The sequence below is a fragment of the Leucoraja erinacea genome, unplaced genomic scaffold, assembly GCF_028641065.1.
Source record: "Leucoraja erinacea ecotype New England unplaced genomic scaffold, Leri_hhj_1 Leri_468S, whole genome shotgun sequence".
Classification (NCBI taxonomy): domain Eukaryota; kingdom Metazoa; phylum Chordata; class Chondrichthyes; order Rajiformes; family Rajidae; genus Leucoraja; species Leucoraja erinaceus.
In genome coordinates, this window is record NW_026576369.1 from 70250 (window position 1) to 88684 (window position 18435).

Consider the following 18435-nt stretch of genomic DNA (forward strand, 5'->3'; position numbering starts at 1 on the left):
GGAATGCCAGCGTCAGGCTTCTGTTGCTATGAAAGGCCGACTCTATTGCTAAGGAAGTCCCGACCCTTTACCTCCGCGCCGATAACCCTTCCGCCCCTCTCTACTTCCCCATCCCCTTCCCCCCCCCCCCCCCCCCCCCAAAGTCTCCCCGAGACGGAATTAGTTCGGTTTTCTAGGCCAGAGTCTCCCCGCTGTTACCTCGAGTGCTGGAAAGTTACAACGTGGCGACGGGGGGGGGGGGGGGGGGGGGGAACAAAACTCCATCCCCCCCCCCCTCTCTCTCCCCACTCTACTACCCACTCATCCTGATTCGAAACGCCACTACAATTCCAGAGAGCACACGATAATCAAGAGAAGACCGCAACATAAGGCGAGGGGGAGGAAGCTCCGCACCGATCTGGGGACGCCGAGCACAGGGGAATCGCGTCACGCCGATGGTCCTCCAGGCGGGGGCGGGGAGGAGGGGTGGGGGGGGGGGGGGGGGGGGGGGTGAATGAGCCGAGCGGCGGCTCCGGGTCGAAGCCGGGTCCGGGTCTGAGCGTCCAGTGGAGCGTCATCAACAACCAACCAAAGATCCTATAGCGGAGCTCTGCCCGTTACAGCGCGGTGACGTGTCTGGGGGACGGTGGCGCGGCGGTGGGAGAGAGAGAGAGGGGGAGGAGGTGACGGGGGAAGTGAGGCATTATCAAAGGCTAATATTGTGGATGTGGATGTAGTGGGCTGAAAGTGACGGGGAGAAGACAAGACAGTGCCGGTAGTGGGGTGATCCATCATTGTGTCCGTCAGGCAGCAACTCTACCGCTGCGCATGCGTCACCCTCAGCGCCCGCCCCTCAGCCGTCACTCACCACAGTCGTCACCACCGCTGGAGTACGTCATTTTCCGGCTGAGGCCCTGCGCTTACTTCCGTCTCGTCCCCGTCAAGATGAAGATGAACCGACGTTGAGACCCCGGACCCTGGTGAGAGAACGATAGACAGAGAGAGGGAGGAGGTAGTCGGGAGCGGTAGAGAGAGGCAGAGAGAGAGAGAGAGAGACAGAGAAAAATAGAAAAATAGACAGTGAGAGAGACAGAGATATTGTGTTGTACTGCTTACAGCTGCAAGAACGTGTTGCAATCAATAAAGGGCCATAGGGAGGTTTCACGGCAGTCGGGTCACGACCCATGACCCGTACTGTTGCTACGCTACTCCAAATGGATTACACGCGATGAACTGCAGGTAGGCACTTACCATTGTTTCCAGCGAAGCGGGCCCGTTAAAACCCGCTGAAATTGTCAATTTGTGCGCTGTAAATAATTATGGAAATCGGGATAAGTGTGAGAGACATTTAGCCTACTTCAGAATTCCAAAAGTGAGGAGAAATAACGGTAGATAGCAAGAGCGAGAGCTGAAGGGACAACAACAGCCAGAGTGCTTGGCGAACATTGGCCGTTTGCTCACTGCATTTCATCAACTAAGGCATTGTTTGTGTTTTTTCTTGATTCCTTTGGCAACTAAAAAGTTTCAGAAATGATAAATCTGGCTGTGAATTTTTTAAATCGCCCATGGTTCTCGTGGATTTTTACATACAAAATGAAAACGCATCTGAAGAAAAATGTACAGCCAGATTTATCACTTCTGAGAATTTTTAGATACCAAAGGATTCCAGAAAAAACACAAATAATGCCTTGATGAAATGAAGTGAGCAAACGCGACAATTCCCAATGTTTTCAATGTTTACCAAGCACTTTAGCTGCTGTTTTTCCTTCAGCTCTCGCTTCTCTATACCTTCATTTCGCTTCACGTTTGGAATTCTAAAGTTTGGTACATGTCTCTCACACATACCCCGACTACCTCAATTTTTTTCAGCGCAAAAATTCAACATTTTGGCGGTTTTAAACAGGTAGGAAAGTACGCGTTTCTAGCATTAATGACATATACCGGAAGTGACGGATGTCTTCCAGTTGGATTTAGCGGCTCCGTGCGGCGAGCCCTATGACCCAGTGACCTTACGTGCTACCCCCCTAAAGGCCTATTGCGAGTTTATGTACTGGGACATATCTATCCATGCACTGTATACTTGTATTTATATTTATGCATGTTAAATATGTATGTCATGTTTTATACTTTGGCAATATAACAATGTTTTTATCATGCCAATAAAGTTTTTTAAATTGAAAAGTTGAATTGATTAGAGAGAGACAGAGAGAGTAACAGAGAGAAACAGAGTGAGAGAGATAAACAGAGTCAGAGAGAGGGAGATAGAGAGAGAGAGAGAAACAGTGAGGGAGAGGGGTAGAGACAGAGAGAGAAAGAGAGCGAGGGGGAGAGTGAGAGAGACTGACAGAGATAGAGAGAGAGAGAGAGCGAGGCAGATAGAGAGAAAGAGAGAGACAGACAGAATGAGTTAGAGGCAGAGAGAGAAAGAACGAGACAGAGTGACCGCGAGACAGACAGAGTGAGAAAGAAAGAGACAGACAGACAGTGAGCGAGAGAGAAACAGACGGAGAGAGAGGGTGGGGAGGGGTACAAAGAGACAGAGATAGAAAGAGAGACACAGAAAGAGGGACTGAGAGGGAGAGTGACAGGGAGAGAGAGATAGATAGTCAGAGAGATGGTGGGGAGGGGTAGAGAGAGAGAGTGGGACAGAGAGGGAGAGACAGAGAGTGGCGAGGGGTAGAGACAGACAGTGGGGAGGGGTAGAGAGAGAGAGGGACAGAGAGAGATAGACAGAGAGTGACAGACAGAGAGAGTGACGGAGAGATTGAGAGAGAGACAGAAAGAGAGACGGAGAGTGAGGGAGAGTGTGGAGGGAGGGAGGGAGGGGGCTGGGAGGCTGGATGTGGAAAAGGGGTCAAGTGAGTAGCGGGGGGAAGCAGGGAGCAAAGGGAGGGGGGAGGGAGTCAAGGGGGTAAGGAGCCAGGTGGGGATGGGTTCACATTGTTTGGGGGGGGGGGAGGGAAACCACAGGGAGGAGGTCACTTTTTTTAGGGGTGGGGAGGGTGTTGCCGTTTAGGAAGTCAAACCAGGGCAGAATCTTCACTGAATGGCGGGGCACTGGGGGAAAGTGTGCCGAGGGATTGAGCAGTGCAGGTAGGAGTTGGGCCGAAGGGCCTTTTTCTAACGCTGTATCACGCATGGGGAGAATGTACAAACTCCGCACAGACAGCAACTATTGTCAGGATCGTACCTGGGTCTCTGGTGGTGAGGGACCAACTGTACCGCTGCGCAACGGAGCCGTGTGGAATTATATAACGGATTCCTCCGCCATAAATGCACCCAATATGTGCCAATAATGTCCTGTTTGCCAGCTTGTTGACCGTCTGTGTTCTCCTGCAGGGTATAGGAGCCGTTGCTGTGGACGGAGAGACGTGGACATGACTGGCCATTGAGTGCGGCCTGGGTGTCCATCAGCCCCCATCTGCCCGGTGTGCGGGCTGTGCTTCGAGGGGCTGAGCTTTGATGGAGGACCACATGACGGGGCACAACAAAGGGAAGCGTTATGAGTGCGACGTGTGTGGCAAGGCCTGGCAGAGCCCGAGCAAACTGGAGACGCACCGGCGGGTGCACACGGGAGAACGCCCCTTCGACTGCTCGGAGTGCGGAAAGAGCTTCACCTGCTACTACAAACTGCTGCGGCACAACCGCATGCACTCCGGAGAGAGGCCCTTCACCTGCTCCGACTGCGGCAAGAACTTCAAGATGGCGCAACACCTGAAGGTGCACCGGCGGGTGCACACAGGCGAGAAGCCCTATGGCTGTTCCACCTGCGGCATGAGCTTTACCCAGATGTCGGTGCTGTGGGAGCACCAGCGGGTGCACAGCAGTGAGCGGCCCTTCACCTGCTCCGACTGCGGCAAAGGCTTCAAGTCGTCCAGGGACCTGAAGGTGCACAGGCGCCTGCACACCGGGGAGCGGCCCTACATCTGCAGCAAATGCGGCAAGGGCTTCACCCGCTCCACCAGGCTGCTGGAGCGCCAGCACACTCACACCGGGGAGCGCCCCTACACCTGCGCCCAGTGTGGCAAGGGCTTCACCCAGTCCAGCAACCTGCTGGTGCACCAGCGCACCCACACCGGCGAGCGTCCCTACACCTGCGCCCAGTGCGGCAAGAGCTTCACCCGCTCCTTCGGGCTGCTGTCCCACCAGCGCGTGCACGCTGGCGACCATCCCTTCCCCAGCCCAGTGTGTGGAGAGCACTTTGCCATGGCCTCCCACGCCCTGTCTCATCAGCACGTGCACACCAGTGGCCAGCCCTACGACCCCGTACTGCGGTGAGGAGTTTGACAGCTCGCGGGGGTTGCGGCAGCACCGGCGGACCAACGCTGGCGAGCAGCTGCTCCCACAGTGACGAGAGCATGGGGGCTGCAGGAGTACCAGCTGATACACACCTGAGAGAGACCCTTTGTGTGCGCTGAGTGTGGCCAGGGTTTTCACCCGCATGTCCAGCCTGTGGCAGCACCAGTGTACCCACAGCGGTGATCGTCCCTTCCCCTGCCCTTCCTGTGGTAAGGTCTTCACCCACCTTGGCCACCTGCAGGAGCACCGGCGAGTCCACACCGGCCAGCACCCCTTCACCTGCCCGCTCCTCCAGCCTGCTAGCATACTGCCACGTGGATAGGCACTGTTTAGCTAAACACAAATGGTGGAAGGAATGGGTAAAGTTTCGGGTCGTTTCTTCAGTCACACATTTCTTCACTCCAGAGATGCTGCCTGTCCTGTTGAGTTACTCCAGCACTTTGTGTCCTTTTTTGTAATCTAGCATCTGCAGTTTCTCGTTTTTGAACCAATCTGGTTAACCATCACTTCACCTTCCCCAAAGCATCCACATCAGTCCTGTAATGGTGACCAGAACTGTGTGCAATAGTCCAAATGCTACCTGACCAGTCCTTTAAAGCTGCACATATGCATCCTCTCTTCCCCCCTCCCTCTACTCTCCCTCGCACTCGTACACAAATTCTCTCCACACTCCCTCTCTCGCTCCCTGTCTCTCACACACTCCCTCTCTCTCTCCCTGTCTCTCACACACACCATCAACACCCCTTCCCTCCGGTGCCACGCCCAGACAGAATTAAATAGCTTCCTTCCCCCACCACGTCTCCTCCGTACATGTCCCACACCCTCTCTGTCCCTCTCACAAACACACACACATTCCCTCTCTCTGACACACGCACCCCTCTCTCTCTCTCACACACTCTCGCTCTCTCACACACTCTCTCTCTCATACACACTCACATTCCCTCTATCTTGCTCTCATGCACACACACACCCACTCTCACACACACAGTTCCTCTCTCACACACTCCCTCTCTCACACACACACACACACACACACAGTCCCTCTCTCACAAACACTCCCCCTCTCTCACATGCTTTCTCACACACACTTTCTCGTACACACACTCTCACACACACATGCACACTCACACGTGCGCTCTCTCTCAAATTCGCACCCGCTCTTTCTCTCAAACACGCACTCTCTCCTTGTATCTAGACTAGGCGTGCATTTCACCTGAAACTTGCACTCAGTCCGCAAAGGCTCGCTGGATCTCCCGGTCGGCAACTATTTTCACTCCCCTTCCCACTCCCACGCTGATCTTTCTGTCCTGAGCCTCCTCCATTGCCAGAGTGAGGTTGAAAGAGCTAATAGTCAAATCTAAAATGGAGTTGTTCTTCTACAAAAGCATGGTCTAGTAGAACAAAAGAATGGCTCGATGCGAAGTCTGAATGACTTTGCAAATTATATGCAACACAATATGGAGGACAAGTTGTCTTTTTAATAAAGCCATTAAGATGGAAGCCTGCAAAATAACATCTGCATCTCCCTCTCTCACAAGAACAAGTTAGGGCTTTATTCTTTGGAGCGCGGAAGGTTAAGGGGGGACGATAGAGGTTTTTAAAATGATGAGAGGGATAGACAGAGTTGACGTGGAAAAGCTTTTCCCACTGAGAGTAGGGAAGATTCAAACAAGGGGACATGACATGAGAATTAAGGGACTGAAGTTTAGGGGTAACATGAGGGGGAACTTCTTTACTCAGAGAGTGGTAGCTGTGTGGAATGAGCTTCCAGTGAAGGTGGTGGAGGCAGGTTCGTTTTTATCATTTAAAAATAAATTGGATAGTTATATGGATGGGAAGGGAATGGAGGGTTATGGTCTGAGCGCAGGTATATGGGACTAGGGGAGATTATGTGTTCGGCACGGACTAGAAGGGTCGAGATGGCCTGTTTCCGTGCTGTAATTGTTATATGGTTATATCTTTCAAGGCCATAAAGAAGCCAAGATTTTTTTTAAAAAGCTGTCGCTCTTGAGATAAGTAATAACTTGTTATTGGATGAGCTTGATTTGGACCCAGCTTTTCTTATATTCTGAAAGGCTGCCGAATCTTTCAGTCATGCCATATTCAGACTTGGTAGGAGTGTTTTACTGATAAGAAAAATGTATAATTGTGCTAACTTTCCTTTGTTCTGAGAGTGGAGCCTGAGAAGCGCTGAGCAACGTTCGTGCTCATTGCGGATCTTGCCACTCCTGTCTGATGAATCAATTAAAGATTGCCTTGGTTTACCTTTAACATTTTTGTTGCTGTCTGCTTTTTAAGACGAACTTTGATAAGGTGACACACAAGCTGGAGTAACAGCAGTTTCTGGACCCAACACGTCGCCCGTCCATTCACCTTCAAAGTGCCGGTAGAACTCAGCAGGTCAGCCATCCGTGGTGGGAAACGGATGGAGAAGTGTTCTTAATATGCCCCCCCTGCCCCTCTCGTGGAGCAGACGCCAAACTGCACACAGCCGACTGCTCACAGTACCAGCTGGCTGCCACTGGCCCTAAAATCTTAAACGTAACGTTTTTTTTTTTTTACAGAAAATTTCCGTGCATTCGTTCCTTATGTAACAAATAAAGCAAGTTTATCCTGACCTCACTGTGAAATAGTTTGATTTGGTCAAGTTTGGTGCGTAAATTTAAAATGGAGATTTGCTGAAAATCAGAAAGCAGTCAAATTTTAAAGAGAACTGGACTAAGTGGGACCCGTTGGGTCGCTGCTTCACACAGGAGGGCTGGTCCCCCAACGCAATATTCCACCTCTCCATCAATTTACCACAGAAGTCATTCAGTGCAGGCCTGCACATTCAATCTCACAGCACTTGAAGCGGAGTGCAGGCCGCAAATCCAATCTCACAGCACTCAAAACCGGGTGCAGGCCACGTCCAAATTCACAGCACTTGAAGCGGAGTGCAGGCAGCAAATTCAACCTCACAGCACTCCAAGCAGAGTGCAGGCCAGCAAATCCAATTTCACAGCATTTCAAGCAGAGTGCACACGCATACACACACACTCACACACACAGACTCTCACACAGTGACAGAAGGAATGGGAGAGAAAGAGAGTGACCAGAGGAATGGATGCATTGTTGAGGGGAGGGGAAGGGCTGTAGGAGGGGTTTATGGGAGGTGATGTGGAGGAGGGGTGTCGGGGAAGGGAGGGGTGTGGGGGAGGGCGAGGGGGTGTGTGGGGGAGACGATATTAGGGAGGGCAGTGGAAGAACTCCTGGGGGGGGACAGGGGGGACGTGCCCCTCCGTTTTGAGAGGTGGGAGGACAGTCCTCACCAATTTTTTGTAATACGGATTTTAAAACCCGGTGAAATCTCTGAGGATAGAGTGCGGTGATTGGAGGACGGAGACGTGCCCAGGTCACAGGGTCACAATGGCAGTCCTGGACACCAAAGCTAGGATCTCTTTGGAGGGAGTTTTCAGGGAGGGACGAGGAGGTTTTGAGGGGCTCGAGGAGGGGGTTTGGAGGTAGTGAGCGGTTTTTGGGAAGGAGGGAGGGAGAGAGAGAGGTTGGGAGGGTGGGAGGGAGAGAGTGAGAGGTACGGAGAGAGGAAGGGGAGGAGGAGGAGGACCAAAGGAGGAATGGAGGTGTTGACGGGTTTTTGGGCAGTTTTCATCTTTTTTTTGGAATGTAATGGAATGGAATGCTATTTATTGTCATTCAAACCTAGGTTTGAACAAAATTACATTTACTACAGTTTTTTTACATTGGAAACAAAAACCAAGACCCACACTTAACACAGTTTACATAAACATCCATTACAGTGAGTCTCCAACACCTCACTATGTAGGTATGTTGCAAAACTTACCTTCAGCGGCACTGCAGATCTGACGCTGCCCGTGTGCACGACTTTGGCGCCTTTGAGAGCGGGGCTGGTTTAAAACGCGATTTTCTCTCGTCTATTGAAATCGAGGTTGTTCAGCCTATTTAGTTGATGACAAAAAATCGATGCAATATTAGTTCGCTGCAGCTATTTTAAAACTAAATTGGTTTATTTAATTGTTATAGTAGGTTAAAAATCATTCTCTAAAGCCGCGAACCCCGACAACGGGATGGATCTCATGTAGGGGACAAGGCAAAGTAGGCTGTTTATTTTTACATTAAAAAGCGCTTCTTAAGATCACTTTAGACAAAATTTTATGTTGCGAGTAGCTGATTTTGGGGCCCATTAAATCCCGCAGTATTTTTCTGGGCATATGGGGTACAAATTCACCGCAATGGGAACGTTCCAAACCATCGCGTTCCACAGGATCCCACTCGAAAGCTGATTTAAATGGTCATTAATTTACAGCAATTGAACACTAAATTCCTTCCATTTGGCATATAAATTAATGTCAATGAGATTTAAAAATCATGTTGTATCGTGAATTTTTGTGTGAATGTTCTTTGGACACTTAGCCTATTTAAAAATGGTAATCTTTCCTTAAGAAATGGATAGATGTTTAGATCTAGTAATTTAATTTTGGAATTAGCTACAATTGTACTAATTATACAATATAACTAATTATATGTTTTAATTTCAGGCCATCCAAGTAAGATTGTTTAATATTTGTTTCAGAATGCTTCAATCTATAATAACTGAAAATTTCTTTCAGTTCTCTTAATTTTTAACAAAGTTATGGCCATTTCACTGTACTTGATCACAGCTTTTGTGTTAAGTCAATGGAAAATCAATAGGGAACAAGGTGCTAATTTCCGAGTATGAAAATGGCCATAACTTTTTTAATACTGAAGACATGAAAGTGAATTGGGTGTCAAATTAAACTTCTTTTTATGCTTTGTCTGATGGGATAAATTGCAGACTTGATTTTTAAAATCTCAAAATTTTGTAACATTGCTTCACAATGATGGAAGGCAAAGTCTTATCTCTTTCCTTTTCCTCAAATCCCCCAGATTTGATTTTTTTGGGCAGTTTTGAGGGTTTTTGAGGGGTTCAGTAGTTTTCAGGGTTTTTGAGGCGCTGCGGAGGGTTTTTTGAGCAGTTATAAGTGTTTCTGTTGTTGAGGGTTGGAGCAGTTTTGGACTTTTTAGCCATTTTGAGGCCTGTTGAGGGTTTTTTGAGCAGCTTTGTTTTTTTCGAGTTTTGGTAGGTATACTAACACTTTCAGGGTTTCTTCAGCAGTTTGGGGGGTTTTAACGTGTTTTTGAGGGATTTTGAGAGGTTCAAGGTTTTGAGGGTTTTCAGTATTTTGAGGGTTTTTGAGGTGTTGTTGAGGGTTTTTTGTGCAGTTTTAAGCATTTTTTGAGTAGTTTTGCGGGGTTTTGAGGGTTTTTGAGGCATTGGTCAGGGTTTATGAGCAGTTTTGAGGGTTGTTGGGGGAACCTGTTGCTGAGATCTGCCCGGCAACAGCCTCTCTTTAGCCGGTTCCTGCGGGTCGGAGCCCGAGATCTGCCCGGCAACAGGCCGGGCAGATTGGTTGGTTCCATGCCTCCCACGTGGGTCCGAGCGGCAATTTAATCCGTTGGTCACGCGGGGGGGGGGGGGGGGGGGGGCTCACTAGAGGAGGGGGAGAGGGATTATTATCAGTTTTCTCCACACCCAATATTCCCCTCTCTCCTCCCCTCTCTCTCTCCCCCCCCTCTCTCTCTCGCTCCCTCCCTCTCTCTCCCTCTCTCCCCCCCTCTCCCCCCTCTCCTCCCCCCCCTCTTCCCCCCTCTCCCCCCGCTTCCCCTCTCTCCCCCCCCCCTCCCCCCCTCTTCCTCCCTCTCCTCCTCGCTCTCCTCTCTCTCTCTCTCCCCTTATCTCTCTCAAAACACTTACATTAACAGACACCAGCCCTAATGTTTCAAGTTCATGTAGAAGGGTGTTGCACAAATTTTCACCTGTGCTACTTCCCACCACTAAAAACTTGATGAAATGTTCATATTCCCCTGCTGAAGCATTTAATTGTACATCATCAGCTACATATCTAATTACCATCGACAATTGCTCCTGATGACTGATGTCAGGAGTACAGTAAAAAATTATTGCAAAATACTTAGCAGCCTTGATTCGCAAAATGATTTCCTGTACAACAGCATGACCCATTATATTAATAAGCTCATTCTGGATTAGTTTTCCTAAATAATGATCATGTCTTTTCTTGTTCTGGATTTTTCACAGATGGTTTTGCATTACTGGATCAAATTTTCCTCGCAATTCAATAACACCAAGGAAATTTCCATTATGTGGTGTTCCTCAGATCCCCGGAATGGCAAGTTTCTTTCTGCCAGGAATTGTACAGTGGCTACCAGTCGCTGAAAAACTTAATGTTAGCGTTTTGCTTCTTGTTCGATTAGTTTTTCTACCACTTCATCAATTGTTTTTTCAGTAGATAATCTTTGCTGTAGTTCACAGCAACTGAGCATAGCTTGCAAATGCTTTTTGGAGTTCTCATGCTCAGCTAGACTTGTATGAATGTTCGGCCAGTTATTAAACCACAACTTGCAAGTGCAATTCCTGCGTTATTATCAAAACGCTTGCAGTAGTAACAGAAGATTTTATCACTTGATACAAAGTATATTAGCCATGGACAATCTACAATTTCACCATTTGGCAGTTTCTTTTGCAGTGAAATTTTGAAAAACCTGATCCACTGTCATTGGGGAAAAATTCTGCTGTAATTGTAGGTGGTCCTTTTTTCACTAAATAGTCCCTGGCACTCTGATCCATCATTTCTGACCATGTTGCAGGATCATCTGTTAATTCTACAAAACTGGCAGATTTTGAATTCCCGTTCTTCCTTGCCTCAGAGGCACCAGAAGTCATGTCAACAGGCGAATTTTCTTGTTTGTCAATAATAATAATAATAATAATAACTTTATTTATAAAGCGCTTTTAGACAACATCAGTTACCACAAAGTGCTGTACATGGGAAGTCAACAAAAAGTTATTACAAACTACTAAAACCATTAAGACGACAGGACTATAAAAACAGTAAAAATTAAAAGACATTAAAAGCACTAAAACAGGAACAATGTCTCAGCCAGTGTCGAAAGCCAGTGAATAAAAATGAGTTTTTAGGGAGGATTTAAAGATGGACAGTGAAGGGGCCTGTCTGATCTGCAGCGGCTAGGTGTTCCAGAGTGCCGGAGCAGCAACAGAAAAGGCTCTATCCCCTCTGAGCTTCCGCTTAGACCTTGGTACCTCAAGGAGCAGCTGATCCGCTGACCTGAGGCACCGGGTAGGAGCATATAGGTGGAGCAGCTCAGAGAGGTAAGGCGGGGCGGGGCGAGGCCATTCAATGATTTAAAGACAAATAAAATAATTTTAAAATGAACTCGAAAGTGCACTGGGAGCCAGTGAAGGGAGGCCAAAATTGGCGTAATGTGCTCCCTCTTTCGAGTTCCGGTTAAAAGGCGAGCGGCAGCATTTTGGACCAACTGGAGACGAGCCAACGAAGCTCATGAGACTCCAGAGTAGAGCGCGTTACAGTAATCCAGCCGAGATGAAATAAAGGCGTGAATTACTGTTTCAAAATGCTGCCGCTCGAGAATGGGCTTCACCTTTGCCAGCTTCCTTAGGTGAAAGAAGTTGGACTTAACCACTGCGCCTATTTGTTTATCTAATTTAAAATCACCGTCCATCAGAAAACCCAGGTTTAAAACTGTTGGCTTTACGAACACTGCAAGTGGACCCAAGTCAACAGAGGGAGGTTCACGGCAGCCATTAGGGCCGAACAAAATCACCTCTGTCTTTTTTTCATTAAGTCCCAGAAAGTTTAAGGCCATCCAGGACTTAATGTCCTCAAGACAAGACAGAAGTGATTTTAGGGAATAATTATCTTCTTTCCTGAGTGGCATATATAACTGGCTATCATCCGCGTAAAAGTGAAAGGAGATGCCATGCCTTCTTAAAATTGAGCCCAGTGGAAGTAGATAAAGGGAGAAAAGCAGGGGCCCTAAAATTGAGCCCTGTGGAACCCCATATGCCAAGGGAGCAGAGGAGGATTCAAGGCCACCAAGGCTTACACGCATGGTTCTATCTGCCAGATAGGACCTGAACCATCCCAGAGCACTGCCACAGATGCCCACTTGTTGCTGTAATCGGGAAATTAATATTCCATGGTCCACAGTGTCGAAGGCGGCAGATAGGTCCAGCAAGACAAGAACCACATAATTACCGGAGTCGTTTGCCAGGAGGATGTCGTTAGAGACCCTTAGCAAAGCCGACTCTGTGCTATGCATAGCCTTGAAACCAGACTGAAAGACCTCCCGGATGTTGTGCTCATCCAGGAAGTGTTTCAGCTGGGCATAAACTACTTTCTCCATGATTTTCGAGATAAATGGCAGCTTGGAGATTGGCCTAAAATTGGCCAGGACAGTCTGGTCCAGGCCAGGTTTCTTGAGTAATGGCTGCACTACAGCATGTTTAAATTTTACGGGGACAACCCCAGAAGACAAGCTACTGTTTATGATGGCGAGAACCGACTGCCCTATGCTTGGGAAGACCTCTTTAAAAAGAAGAGGAGGGACAGCATCACATGGGGAACCCGACGGCTTGATATGGGTAACCACATCCTCTAGACCCGACAGCGTCAGGGGAACAAACTTATCAAATGCCACCAGGCAAGGGGCCAGAACAGGTGGGTCTGAGGCAGGAGCTGAGATAAGAGCCCTAATAGAAACAACCTTGTTTATAAAGAAGTGCAGGAAGTCGTTGCACAATTCGGGCGATGCTTCCAGGCAGACAGGCTGTGGGGCATTTAAAACAGAGTCAATAATTTTGAATAACGCACGTGGATCGTGACGCTTAGACACTATTATATTAGAGAGATAATATCTTTTTGCCTCTTTAACAGTATTTTGGTAGTTTCGCCAGCTGTCCTTTAGGATTTGCGATGAAACCTCTAGCCTGTCCTTCTTCCACATTCGCTCAGCTCTGCGACACTCCCGTCGAGCTGTACGAGTTGGGTCACAGAACCAGGGCTCGGGTTTAGTTCTGGGCTGCAAAGTTTTTAATGGGGCCACAGAGTCGAGAATAGTTCTACAGGAAGAGTGGAACCAAGAACTAATCTCCTCCGTACCGATGGAAATGGACGCAGAGGGGGCACAGAGCTGATTGAAGGCGGCAGAGAACTGGCCAGCAGTACAGGGGTTAATGGTCCGACAGCGCCGAGCAGACGCAACAGGTCTAACTGCAGCACTGGAGAAACCAACATCAAATATTACCGGCATGTGATCGGAAAACACTCTGTCACAGACCTCCAAGTTTAACACAGGCAAACCATAAGATAGTACAAGGTCCAATGTATGTCCCTGTTCGTGTGTGGGACCAGACACACACTGTGGAAAATTAAAAGAATCAATAAGATTTAAAAAGTCCTTCGTCAACGGTTTATCGGGACAGCACACGTGAATATTAAAGTCCCCAACCAAGAGGATACGGTCATATTCAACACTTTTGAAATGGGCGATCTCACTTACCGTAAATGAATTCCCACTTTGATCATCTTGCATAACTTCTTCAGACTGGCTTCCTTCAGTGTCAACATCTTCACTGTGTTGTGGCTCCACTTGCTCTTCTGCATTTTCTGAGATAGTTTTACTGCTATACTTATCTAATGCACCTTTCTCCTTTTCTGCCTTCTTTGTCTTGGCTATACCCCTCTTCTTACGGCCACTCAAATATGTTCTGCCGATGTCCCTTAGTTATTTAGTCATATTTACAGAAACCACGAAAATCTCTGTAGAACCTGCAATGTGGTGTTACATATATATTGCAATCAGTGATGGAAATGGGTTTTAGGAACTAAGGGTACGCTAAGGTCCGTGAGGCTGAGAATGGGAAGGAAGGTAGACGCTATAAGCCCCCCATGGGAAATTTTATCTAACTCTGAAATTGAAGATAGACAAAAGCTGGAGTAGCTCAGCAGGACAGGCAGCGCAGCGAATCTGGAGAGAAGACCCTTCTTCGGTCGGTGAGAGTACTTGTGATTGTCTGAAGAAGGGTCTCGACCATGGAGGTAGGTGAATCTGGGGCTCCAGAATTAATAGGGAGCACGGAAGTTGGAGGGACATTGCAACTTCATTTGGAAGCATGGTGTAATATAACTATGGGCAGATATATCCTTAGCAGTATTAAGGGATATCTGATAGAGTTTCTACACAAACAAAACCCCCCAGTACAACATACACCGGACAGATTATACATTATACTGGACTCGCTGGATGTCCCTATCCAGCTATCTAGCAAGTTAAACAATTAATCCAATAAAGACCCGTAGACACGAGATGTCGTTGATTCTTTACTGTATTCAACTGTAAAACTGTAACATACAAGCAGAAAGAGAAACCGCATATTTAGTAACGTTATACACTTGGTATAGAAACATAAACTATGATGCCACCACTAAATACAATGCTGTTATGTAAGAAACCAGCCAGGGCACATGAAACATTCTTAACTGTTAATAATAGCAATGCTGCACAATAACATATAAAGCTGCTGTTACACAAACATGATTACTCACAGACAATGCGTCTAACAAACTGGTGCGGTGGAATGGCAGAAATTACACACTAGAATTACAGTGTACACCATGCGGTACTGTCCCTGAGCTGGGCTTCCTGGCTTATGACAACTTCCTGCCTAACAGGAAAGGTAACCCAAAGCTGTAGGAACCTGAACATCCAGCAGGTGGCATTAATATCTGCAAACAGAAAGTGGTCCAGCACACTCCCCGCCTGGGGTCTCCCAGACCCCATGCACATTTCCCATTTAACCCTCAGAGTCCTCGGAAGACAGGAGGAGAACCATTTCGGTGATTGGGCGGACCTAGAGCTTCTGGGACGGACCGTGCCCCGGGGTCAGCTGGGATGTCGTGCGTGGAAACGAACCTCCACTGATGAGATGGCGACAACTGATGGATGCGTTGGGTACGGCTGTGGACGCATGTGTAAATCGCCTCGATCGGTTACAGATGTACCCCAGTACTACTTTGCCGTCCGTGTGGTAGGGGATGTCGTCTCTGCTCTGCGATTTTGACAGCCAAGACCGCTGCGCACGATTCTAGTCTTGGAATAGTGAGCTCTGGCTGGGTTGCTAGCTTTGCTTTGCCAAAGATGAAGCCCACCTCCGTTATTCCGTCTTCGGTGATGACCCTCGGATACGCAACTGCGTATCTTGGCTTGCCTGATGCGTCCGAGAACAGATAGAGCTCCTGTTGTAGCATGCTCAACTTTGAGAATGTGGTGTAGGGCCGTGGAATCTGTCGCATCTGTAGACCCTGGAACACGTCCCTCCACTTGGGTAGGTCTATGTGCTCCACCAATACCTACATCGCCAACAACTACCCATCCCAGATCCAGCTTCTGGGCGTACGGGGCATTGTTGGGACCGTTAATTAGTTTCCTCACTTTATGCACCTGCAGAATATCTCTTCCCAATAGGAGCAGTATTTTGGCGTTTGGGTCCAGTGGAGGAATCGCGTTGGCAATGCATCTGAGATGGCTGTGGTGAAGCGCAACGTTGGGAGTGGGGATCTCGGCACGGTTGTTAGGCACTTGATTGCATTCTAGGAGTGGAGGAAGAGGGAGCAATGTCTTCTCATCCACAGACTCCACCATGTAACCGCAGGCTGTTCTACCTGCAGTCTGCTTAAGCCCGGCACATGTCCGCAGTGAATATGGCTTAAGATTGCCTTTAACCCCAAAGATATTGAAAAACTCGGATGTTGCAAGAGAGCGGTTGCTCTGTTCATCTAAGATGGCGTACATCCTGCGTGCCTCTTGGCGACGTCCTTCTGGATAGACTGAGATGAGACATATCTTAGCGGATGCTCTCGCGCTGACCCCATCACCGCACACCTCTGTGCATGTGGAGGTGATCTCCTGGTTTACTGCTACCTCTTCCTCCCCGCCATGCTTGGATGCGGGGGGAGATGGCTCGGACTTTCAGGGGGCTGGGCCTGGATGTAGAGCGGAGAGGTGTCTGTCACTGTTGCACTCGGTACATTTCACTTCTGCTGTGCAGTTCTTGGCGAAATGACTTGTGGAGGAGCAGCAGCGGAAACAAATGGAATGTTCCTTAAGGAAGTGTTTGCGGTCTTCCAGGCTCTTTTCTCTGAAGGCTCTGCACTTCTTTAATGGATGGATCTTGGCATGAATGGGACACTGCTTTGATGGGTCACTGGATTTCTGTGTCTCAGGAATTGTTGGAGATGCTTGTGTCCTGTGGACGGAGACGAGAGTTTTACCATGTCTCTCTATGTTATCCCTCTGGACGATTGCTGGACGAGAGAGGCAAAGATTGAAGCTGGGATCCGTTCTGGTTTTTGCCTCCGCACGGATAAAGTTGGCAAACACTTTAAATGGGGGGAAAGAGATGCGGTGGCGGCGTTTATAATTGGATCCAAATTCAGTCCACTTTTCCTGGATGTTATAAGGAAGCTTCTCAACAATCGGTGCAACTCCCCTGGAGGTATCAAGGTAAGACAACCCAGGTAGATACCCATCGGCCTTTGCCGCTTCGATTTCTGACATAAGGTCCCCGAGCTCGCGTAGCTTGTATGGCTCCTTGATGGTGATCCTGGGAAAGTTCTCGAGCTTGGTAAAGAGGGCATGCTCGATAGACTCGGGTGAACCATAAGTTTCTTCGAGCCTCTGCCAAGCCATCTTCAAACCTGCTTTAGGATTCCTCATGTTGACAGCCTTAATTCTTGTTGCCTGCTCCGAGGATTCTTTCCCAAGCCATTTTACCAAAAGATCGAGCTCCTCTCCGGGTGAAAGGCCCAGGCCTTCTATGGCGTTTTGGAAGGAGGATCTCCAAGCCCAGTAATTCTCAGGCTTGTCGTTAAAGGCCGTCAATCCTGTTGTAACAAGCTGGCTGCGAGCGAGGTATTTGGCGAGGTCCATGGTGGTGGGATTGATATCGTTGGTGGCTTGAGGAGAGTTGTTAGAGCCGCTGTGCAGAAAGGTTGCCGTTGGCTTTCTATCCTCCAATTTATGCTCCACGTTTCCTTGCACATTACTGGGATTGTGATGACTATGAAATGAACTGGCCAGATTAGATTTGGTCTGGTGAATGGGCGGCAATGGGCAAAATACTATGCTACCACTCTCGAAATCATAATCAGTGACATGTTGGCTTGACTTTATGCTGGCTTGCTCTATGACGTAGTCCAGAGTACGCTCGTGCTGGTTTTGAGGGCGAGCAGGGCTCGGTGATCTATCACGTGACCCTTGTTCTGCGATTAAACCTGCTTCTATGGTGTCGGCCTCTGCAATGGCTGCTGCCATCTCTTTTTCTTGCTGCAAGGCCTCTAAGGTCGCCTGCATCCGCACAGCCTCGACCTGAATACGTGCAGCCTCGACCTTGATATCTATCTCTCTCTGAGCGAATGCTGCTCTAGCTTCAGCTGCTTTTGCTTTAGCCCGTGCTTTAAGGGCGGCCATGCTGGCACTGGAACTGGCTGCAGAGCAGTACGAACGAACGCTGAGGGACTTGGCTTCATTCTGTGAAGCGTTGTCTTGGTTGCTTGTTGCCATGGCGTCGAGGTGTGGACGGGCAATGTGATGATGTGGGCCACCCTGTAGTACAGCTTGTTGTGGTGCTGTCTTTTTACTATACTGGACTCGCTGGATGTCCCTATCCAGCTATCTAGCAAGTTAAACAATTAATCCAATAAAGACCCGTAGACACGAGATGTCGTTGATTCTTTACTGTATTCAACTGTAAAACTGTAACATACAAGCAGAAAGAGAAACCGCATATTTAGTAACGTTATACACTTGGTATAGAAACATAAACTATGATGCCACCACTAAATACAATGCTGTTATGTAAGAAACCAGCCAGGGCACATGAAACATTCTTAACTGTTAATAATAGCAATGCTGCACAATAACATATAAAGCTGCTGTTACACAAACATGATTACTCACAGACAATGCGTCTAACAAACTGGTGCGGTGGAATGGCAGAAATTACACACTAGAATTACAGTGTACACCATGCGGTACTGTCCCTGAGCTGGGCTTCCTGGCTTATGACAACTTCCTGCCTAACAGGAAAGGTAACCCAAAGCTGTAGGAACCTGAACATCCAGCAGGTGGCATTAATATTTGCAAACAGAAAGTGGTCCAGCACATACATGCTTACTAAATTGGAACAAGCTAAAGCTCACATAGAATGACAAAGATTAT

General features: G+C 48.2%; 1 protein-coding gene and 1 pseudogene across 1 annotated transcript; one reads left to right on the top strand and one right to left on the bottom strand.

Annotated features, from left to right (window-relative positions):
- The first annotated feature begins 990 nt into the window (after nucleotides 1-990).
- Nucleotides 991-18435, top strand: part of LOC129693909 (zinc finger protein 271-like) — a 38056-nt pseudogene continuing 20611 nt past the window's right edge.
- Nucleotides 16161-18356, bottom strand: LOC129693911 (uncharacterized). Its single transcript, XM_055630646.1, has 2 exons — nucleotides 18175-18356; nucleotides 16161-17970 (listed from the first exon to the last, which is right to left on the bottom strand). Exon 2 carries the CDS (start codon nucleotides 17776-17778, stop codon nucleotides 16186-16188), a length of 1593 nt encoding a protein of 530 aa, XP_055486621.1. The 5' UTR covers nucleotides 17779-17970; nucleotides 18175-18356; the 3' UTR covers nucleotides 16161-16185.